This window comes from Oratosquilla oratoria, chromosome 11 (genome assembly GCF_046742065.1).
Source record: "Oratosquilla oratoria isolate Oo_2021 chromosome 11, ASM4674206v1, whole genome shotgun sequence".
Taxonomy (NCBI): domain Eukaryota; kingdom Metazoa; phylum Arthropoda; class Malacostraca; order Stomatopoda; family Squillidae; genus Oratosquilla; species Oratosquilla oratoria.
The window spans coordinates 46145176-46155175 of NC_134787.1; the positions used below are offsets into that span (position 1 = coordinate 46145176).

A 10000-nucleotide genomic window follows, 5' to 3' on the forward strand; every position below is an offset into this window, starting at 1 on the left:
ACAGATAGAGGTGACATCTTTGATAAGGCATCAGGTCAGCCAGAAACAATGAAATTTCTTTTTACAACGGATTTTTATTTATTATTTTAGAGGAGGGTGAGGTGAGAGGAAATTCGAGTTTAGAATATATGAATAAAGAGGTGAAGGGAGTGCTCAATTTTTTGGGATCAACGGACGTGAGACAAACTTCAGGGGGTAACGAGATCTCATACTTGATACTTAAAGTCCATGGGAAATAACTGTGTCGATGATTTGATGAAACGTACAATAAGTTATGCCAACATGTTTGCAGATAATGCAAAATCATGACAAGAGTGAAGAACAAGGACTATACTCTATTGCAAAAAGACAGATACTATTTTAGCATGAAACCAAGAATGGAAGATTAATCTCAATACTTAAAAATACAATGTACAGGAAATGGGGAATAGGTGCAAAAGACCACCTTTAAATTGATCATTGGGAAGAAAATCCATCACAAAAGCAAAGGAGGAGAGAGATTTAGGAGTGTCGATAAAAGATAACCTGTCATCTGAGATACATATCTGCAGGATTGTGGAAGAAACATACGGACTGCTGCAGAAGTTTAAAGTGGTTTGTCACTATATGGATGAAGACATGATGAAACAAATCCTCATCGAAGCCATGATCAGTTCAAAACTAGGATATGAGTCAGAAGTATGGGCTCCACACATTGTCAAGGACATAAGCAAAATCGAGAGAATACAATATATTTATGTATTTTATTTGTTATTTACATTATTATGGCTTTTATTTATTGTTTTATTATTATTATGATTTTTTTCGCATCCGACCTAGATATGGACCAAAAGGTCTCCTGTCGGCAGATGAACCATATGGGTAGAGATTAAAAGCAATGAATCTGCCAACTTTTAAAGATCTTAGCCATGACGCCTCCTTGAAGAACGAGGTCAACTTTCTCGTGTGAAACCGTTGTGATGTCCTCTGTCAGGAACTCTGAGATATTTCCTCGGGTTTCAGTTACGAAAATATGAAGAGGACTTGTAACAGTTTCCTTTGATTGCACCCCACGACAGATACGAAGAAAAATTCACAAGGCAAAAGAAAACCAATCACGGAAAGATTATCCATGAAATTGAAACCACATACGCCTTTTACTCTGACAGACTAAAAAAAAATCTAATCAGTCAGTGACAACACACCGTATTCGAAACCTTCCATAACAAACAGTGGGGGAATAGGCATAAATATTCAGAGACATATTCAAAGCCACAATAACACCCCCACAAAAAAGAGGGAAAATAGTTTCTACACCTATTTACTCATTCAACAGGTGTCACATTTTCATCAATGATTCACACTTTAACCATGCAGTAAGTTACGCAGAAGTGTGCCTATCTGAAAAGATATCTGAATCTTTCCTCTCAATTACTTCAATCTTAACCTCTCAATTACTTCAATCGCCACCCTACCTATTAATCACATCCTCCGCAACATCCTATAATATAGGACCTACATCCTGTAACACAGGACTTATATCATCGTATCAGATTCACGAAATGTCCATAAATGTAGTCTCCACCCTCAGGTCCTGCCACCCTCTGGTCCACCAAATCCATTCGTGGATCATCCAAATCTCCATCCTCTTGAAATTTTCTGTTGAGTTCCATCTCACGTTGGCATCCCCAGCAAGGAACGAGCCGACAAGGCAGCTCAAAAGGTAGCATCTCTACCTTTCGATGTCTCCAATTCATCGCAAATAACAGGCTATTACCAAGTCTCCTGATCACCAATGGCATGTGGCAAAGACGCTGAGGAACAACATCCAAGAAACAATCTAAAAACAGTCAAGCACACATGTATCTATAGTTGTATTTGCCTTAACATAAACGACGTTTTGGAAGAACACTAGTTTACCCAAGAACAAGATATTCCTGTCGCACATGTGAACACCTCATGGAAGAAAACAGCACTCTCGCCTATAAATGCAAAGCTCCTACTCACAATACCATATACTACTAGAATGTCCGATTTACACAACAATCAATAACGATCACCTACTCTGCCGTCTACCCCCTCAAGCAATAATGACACGCTACACCAACTCTTGGGTGATAAAACACTAGTACCTCTATCATCTCTCCTTAACTTCCTACAAAAGAGAGGAATTTTAACGAAATTATAAACATCCTCGACAAACTAGACCCATACAAGAAATATAAAATAACATACGACGGCGGCACAGGATTGTCTACAAGGATATGAGCACAGGTAAACTAGTCTATGGCAAAATAAGCAATCTCTTTCTTTCTCTCCCTCTCTCCCTCCCTCCCTCCCTCCCTCTCTCTCTCCCTCTCTCTCTCTCTTTCTCTCTGTCTGTCTGTCTGTCTGTCTGTCTGTCTGTCTGTCTCTCTCTCTCTCTCTCTCTCCCTTTCTCCTTTTCTCTCCCTTATTCCGCATCCCCTTTCTTTCATAAGTGTTAGTAGCCTCTGAGTTTTCCGATTGTTTTCAAAATATATATTATTTAGAATAGGAACCTATCTTACAGATGTGTGTGTGCGTGCATATAAATCTTTTTCTCCCTCTCCTAATCTATTTTTTCACCCTATATCTTTATTCTTATACGGAAATATATATATATATACATACACACACACACACACACACACACACACACACACACACACACACACACACACACACACACACACACACACACACACACACACACACACACACACACATACACACACACACACACACACACACACACACACACACACACACACACACACACACACACACACACACACACACACACACACACACATATATGTTTATATATATGTCACTTAGACAAAATTTTGTAGCACATTTGTAAATAATAATCACGAAGATCCCCCAGTCGGAATAAAAGGAAACTTTAGAAGAAAGTGTAACTTCTATATTTCGGCTAATAGTTATAGCTCTCTTCTGGAAAGTACTTTCCTGAAGAGGGCTGTAGCTATTAGCCGAAGTATAGAAGTTGCACTTTCTTCTAAAGTTTCCTTTTATTCCGACTGGGGGTTCTTCGTGATTATTATTTACAAATGTGCTACAAAATTTTGTCTAAGTAACACACACACATACACACACACACACACACACACACACACACACACACACACACACACACACACACACACACACACACACACACACACACACACACACACACACACACACATATATATATATATATATATATATATATATATATATATATGAATACATGCATACATACATACATATATACATATGCATATATATATATATATACAGTATATATATATATATATATGACATATACATTTTTTCCAAGTTATCATGTTTTAATGTGAGTTTACATGTAGATATATAGACACACGTTACCTCTGACATTCATGCTGGCAGTGAAGGCGGTGGAGGCAGCGGAGTTGGAGGCAGTACAGGTATAGTCTCCTGCGTGGCGCCCTTGGATGTTGGAGAAGACCAAATTGCTGAAGAACTGCGAGTGCGTCTCCGTGACATCGGGATCCTGTTAAGAAACGAAGACAAGGTAGAGAAGTCCGGTGTCTCAGTGATTCCGCGAACCACAGAAGCTTTGTGGGTTTCCACAGACCAAAGTTTCTGTAGGAAACAGTGAGTGCTAAGACGATTTTATTTGGTATTGAAGTGATCCTGGAAGTCTTCGGACTGTAATTTTATGTTCATGAAGACCATGACTGAGGACCTGACTTCGAGAGGCTATGGGACCTTGGCCCATAACGATGACAATTGGCAGTAGCGAGGGTTCCTTACTATCTAGGATGTTGGGTCGGGTGGTGGGCGGTGGGGTGGGGGGTGGGGGTGGGTGGCTGAGGTTACTGAGATGGCGCGCGCATGCAAAGAACATCTTAGAAATATGATTGATATGCTGGATTCCATTAAACAAAATGAGCAATTACTCGTAGAGGTCGAGTTTGTGTTAACTAAGGAGGAAGGGACAAGTTGACTAGTTAATGAATGATAGGATAAATGAATGGATACACAGATGAATGAATTAATAAATGGGTGAATGGATGGATGAATGAATGAATGGATAGATAGATGGATGGATAGATGAATGAATGGGTGGTTGGATGGATGAATGAATGAATGGGTGGATGGATGAATGAATATATGAATTAATAAATGAATGAATGTGTCAATAAATGAATGAATGGATTGATGGCTGAATGAATAAATGGATCGGTGAATGAATGAGTGAATTAATAAATAAATGAATAAATGAAGTGAATAAACGAATAAATGAATAAATGAATAAATGAATACATGAATAAATGAATAAATGAATAAATGAATATATGAATAAATAAATAAATGAATAAATATATGAATAAATGAATAAATAAATAAATGAATAAATGAATAAATGGATAAATGAATAAATGAATAAATGAATAACTGAACAAATGAATAAATGAATACATGAATAAATGAATAAATGAATAAATGAATGAATAAATAAATGAATAAATGAATAAATGAATAAATGAATAAATGAATAAATGAATAAATGAATAAATGAATAAATGAATAAATGAATAAATGAATAAATGAATATATGAATAAATGAATAAATGAATGAATGAATGAATGAATGAATGAATGAATGAATGAATGAAAAATTAATAAATGAATAAATGGATAAATGATTAAATGAATAAATGAATAAGTTAATAAATGAATAAGTGAATAAACGAATAAACGATGAAACGAATAAACGAATAGATGAATAAATGAATAAAATGAATAAGATGAATAAATGCATAAAATGAACAAATGAATAAATAAATGAATGGATGGATGGATGATTGAATGAATAAATTATTTAGTTAGCTAGTTAGTCAATTGGTAGATTACTTAACAAGTTCATTGTTCGTTAGGTACTTAGGTAACTAATTAGTTCTTTAGTGAAGTAGTCAACTGGTTCGTCAATTAATTAGAAATTTAGATAGTTATTCATTTAATTGAATATTTAATCAGGTATCTATTTAGTTAAATAGATAATTAGTCAGTTAGTTGGTTAACTAGATATTTAGTTAGTTAGCTAGTTAGTTGGTCAATTAGTTAGTTAGCTGGTTAGTTAACTGGTTAGTTAGTCAGATAATTAGTAGTTAGTTGCAGCCTGTTTCATTTTAGTATGAACAGCCCACACTTCGGATGTAAACCATAGGTTCAAGACGTCCGTCAATTGAATGTTTAGGTCTAAATCAGGGGTTCTCAGCCTTACTTGGCTTATTCATCCCTTTCACCATTTGTCATAATGTCATTCCCCCCTCCTTTCCAAGATTGTCTGTTTCAAAGGGTGCATTCTAAATAATATGCAAATATTACTAAAAACCCTTTTATTTCTTCCAAATTAGTATATATTTTTCCCAAATTAGTATAAATCCAGCCCAGGTGACAGGCCAGATAGGCTAAAACCTATAATTGCTTTCCTCACCCCGTAAGCTGACTGTGGTCACAAATCACCCCCAGAAATCCCAAAATTCCCCCCTAGGGGTGAATTTCACCCCTAATGAGAACCCCTGGTCTAAATAAATAGATGAATAAATAAGATGAAATAAATAAATCCGATATCCGGAGGATGATTTAGGTGTTGGCAGTCGTGAACTTGTACCAGAAGGCGTTAAGTTGCTGTGAAAGTTCTGATCATTCTTATCTATAAATACGTACCTGCCTACCTGGAGTTGGTCTCCTCTTCACAAACTTCATTCCGGTTGATACAATGTGCTCTTTCTTTCTTATTCAACTCATATAAGGAGGTTATGGGACTGTATAGGGTAATGTCTACAATCTACCGAATATATGGGGCTATTCTATTCAATCTAGGACCTTTTATCGGTCAAATGAAATCGTGGTAACTCACCAGCCATTCATGGATCAGGGGATTCATCGGAGTGTCCTACTGTCGAGTTTGTCCGGTGGTACTGGAATTGGAATTACCTACTTACCTACTGGAATTATTTTACCCCGTGCTACCGGTATGATTGAAGGGGTCGACATTCGTATATATGGATACCTACTCACCCTCGATGTTGTGGGAATGTTCATATACATGTTCACAAGCTCACCTTCGGTAAAGTGGGGAACATCTCCTTGTAACTTGAGGTTATAGGCAGGGGGTCGTTATCATATATTTATCTGTCTGGCACCGGGCGATTCCATTTAGCAGAGAACCCAGCCCCCTCCGGTGAATACTTGAGGCCTAGTTCAGCTATAATAGGGCACAGTCGGGGTGCGAACCATCTGGAGACCTCTTGGTCCATGAGGACTTGTTACTAACCTGAGGCATGGGATTCCCGTCTCGCTGCCAGGTTATGCTGATGGGGAGGTCGCCACTCATAATGGAGCAGGACACGGAGAGCCTCATCCCGGACACGATGGAGTCTGGGAAGGTGAACTCAGCGAGCACCGGAGGTTCTGCGGCAGGAGAGTCAGAAGCGTTAGAAGGCCCGTGAACCGGAAGAGTCACAAAGAATGGAGGTCTGGAAGAACCGCAAAGATCGAAGGCCCACAACAGTCAGAAAGACCGGAATGAATCAGGAGCTCGTGAAGTCAAATAAATACTAAAGGGCGTTTTAATCTACCCTCCCTGAGTTTTTTTTATGACTTAAGTGTTTATTTTAGTTAACTATAAACGAGTTTATTTAGTTAAGGGAAACCGTCTCCCGCCCTCCACAGCAAAACGTTTAAACACATTTCGAACCTATCTTGACTAGCCCTGTTGCGCCGTTTCATTCCTTTGAGGTTTGTTCTAGCCGTCGTCAAGGAATTTCTTTGAGCTGAGGGGACGGGGGCAAAGATGACAAAAGAACAGAGACGGGAACGAGGAAAATAAATGTGGATATGATTAGGGATGAGAACAGCTCAGGGATGGGTAAGTTCGAAATTGGCAGAGCGAAACTACAGAACCACTCGGCATTGAGCAGAACAAAATTTGTGAAGTGTGCTGCTGAGGGGAGAGGGGTAATTTTACTTCCAGCTTGCATCTTCTCTCTCTCTCTCTCTCTCTCTCTCTCTCTCTCTCACTCACTCTTTTTATCTATCTATCTCTCTCCTTTCTTCCTCCCCCCTCTCTCTCTCTCCTCTTTGGTTAGCCTGAACTTGCCCCTCCCTTCGTCAGAAGGGCATGGACCCTTGTGGGCCCATTCACTCCCTGCATCTCTTAATCCCTCTTTCCCCTCCTCTTTGTTTTGGTTAAGCCTACCTCTTCGCCTGGATGGTCTTTTCTTGGGAGACCCTTTGGCTCCTCTTCTTCCTTCTCGACAGGTTATTCACTCTTCCTACACAAGGAGGACACTGTGCCACTCATTAGTACCATTTCGAACTCCTGATTTATTCCAAGCATCCTTCCCCCCCGAAAAGCTACTCATCGCCTCTTCCTTACCGTCTCCTCTACTTATCTCGCCATCCGCTCTCGTCTCTCTATCCCCTCCCAAAGTATTTCTCTTTTTTTTTCATATCGACTTCCTGTCAGTGCTTGTACCTCCTCCTCTCTCCCTCCTCCCTCTCTCTCTCTCTCTCTCTCTGATGTCCACGTCCAACACACCAGCACAGAGTTCTCTCCTTCTCTCTTCTTCCTAGATCCGTCACCATCATCGTTTTAACCACGATTTCCATCACCATGATCACCACAAACCATATCGTCACCATTACCACCACCACCGCCACCGCCGCCACAACCACCACTGTCTCTCGTCTCTCTCGTCTCCCTCCTTCGACATCAAACCCGTCTGTGCTGAAGTTATCTTCGAGTTCCCGCCTCCCTTATTCCTCACTTAAGTTCACTTTAGACTGTCAACAAGTTAGGGACTTAAGTGACACTACTGTAGGCCAGAGCTACGCAGCATTCTTTTATGATTGGAGACTCATCTCCACTCAAAAAATATTGCTGATCCTTTTTGATTTCTACTCTTCTTCCTTTCTTCCCTCCTCCTCTTTTACCACTTCTGTGACTCAGCATCTTTGGCGCGGTATTGTCCCGGAGGATAGAAGCTCAAGTTGTCGCCAATGAGATACAATCCCCCATAATTTCTCTTCTCTTTTTTCATCTCTACACCTTTCTTCTCCCATCTCTTCTCCTCTTCTTTCGTCCTTCCTCCACTTTTAACCAACACTTGCTTTACCGGTTCTCTTTACTTTTGTCCCTCCTCACATTTTCCTCACTGCCCTGCTTCAGACACCATGTCAAATTCGAGCATATACTTACTAACGATGGAGAGGAAGAAGGAGGCCGAAGCGGATCTGCCCTGGCTCGAAGAAGCGGTGCACATGTAGCGCCCGACGTGATGCTCAGGATCCGCCGGGCGGAGCACCAGGGACCCGTCGGGCCGGGGTCCTCGTCCTTGAGTCGGGGTCAGGGGCCGGCCGTGGACGGCCCACGTGATCTTACTGATTGGGTACCCGGCAACGGGGCACGGAATCACGGCTTCACGGCCCCCGACCACGCTCATGTTGTGGGGGCTCCTGGCGACCGGGGGTCCTTCAAGGAAAAGGAAAGGGAAACGGGCCCTTGGTTAAAAGATATCTTGTGAGTTTGAGTGGAAAAGTCTTTCTTATTTTTCTTTTCTGCTTATGAGCTTTCAATGAAGTACCTCTGCCATGGCGTTGATCAGTACCAGTGATGCACTCCTCACTTCGGGACAGAATCATAACATATATTTTAAGCCTCAAATCAAAAGATCTGAATTTGAAATTAGAATAACTAAAATATAATTCAATATATGTGTATGTCAATTAAAAATGATTTAATCTATATAAAAAATAATTTAGTATCTAATTAGAAGATCTGAGTTTTAAATCAAAACAACTGAAATATAGTTTGATATATGTGCATGCCAATTTAGAACAAAACCACTTGCCCAAATAAAGATTTATGCATACACATTTGGACTGTGACATACATATATATGTATATATATAATATATATGTATACACACATACATACGCACACACACACACACACACACACACACACACACACACACACACACACACACACACACACACACACACACACACACACACACACACACATATGTATATATATATATATATATATATATATGTATATATATATATAAACATATATACTATATATATATATATATGTATATATGTATATATATGTATATATACATATATATATACATATATATATATGCATATATACTATATATATATATATATATATATGTATATACATAAATACATATTATATATATATATATATATATATATATATATACCGGTATATACATATACCGGTATATACATATATATAGTATATATATATATATATATATATATATATATATATATATATATATATATATATATACCGGTATATACATATATATATACAGTATATGTATATATATATATATTTATATATACATATATACATATATATATATATATATATATATATTTATATATACATATACATATACTCGTACATATACATACACATACACATACAGGTATATATACATATACATTCACATATGCATATACATACACTTATAAATATACATATATTTATACATATACATACATGTATACATATGCGCACACATACACACACACACACACACACACACACACACAGACATACACACACACACACACACACACACACACACACACACACACACACACACACACACACACACACACACACTTACCATAAATGTTGAGCCTTGCGTGGTGTGAGGTGGTTCCTGCCGTGTTGACAGCCTCGCAGCGATACTCGCCTCCGTCGAGAGGAGCGACGCTGGTGATGTTGACGAAGCTGGTGACGTGGGTAGTCGAGGTGCCCCTCCACTCACCCACCGTCACCCTCTCGCCTCCGAAGGGGCCGCTTTGGTGAGTCACGGGACGACCGTCCACCTGGAAGGAGTGGCGATGAGGATTGGATCTTTTCTCTTCGGAGGAAGAACTCCTTTGCGA

At 39.1% G+C, this 10000-nt stretch overlaps 1 protein-coding gene across 9 annotated transcripts in view; it reads right to left on the minus strand.

Annotated features, from left to right (window-relative positions):
• LOC143029790 (cell adhesion molecule Dscam2-like) overlaps positions 1-10000 on the minus strand; it is a 971930-nt gene that overhangs the window by 77217 nt on the left and 884713 nt on the right. For all 9 annotated transcript variants that reach the window (XR_012966874.1, XR_012966873.1, XM_076192789.1 and 6 more), the window contains exons 11-14: positions 9736-9940; positions 8258-8530; positions 6332-6468; positions 3394-3538 (exon numbers count right to left, since the gene is read on the minus strand). Coding sequence is in view for 7 of the 9 variants with exons in the window: in XM_076192789.1 (XP_076048904.1) it covers positions 3394-3538; positions 6332-6468; positions 8258-8530; positions 9736-9940 (760 nt within the window). In the remaining 2 variants the exon portion in view is untranslated. The remainder of the gene's footprint in view (positions 1-3393; positions 3539-6331; positions 6469-8257; positions 8531-9735; positions 9941-10000) is intronic.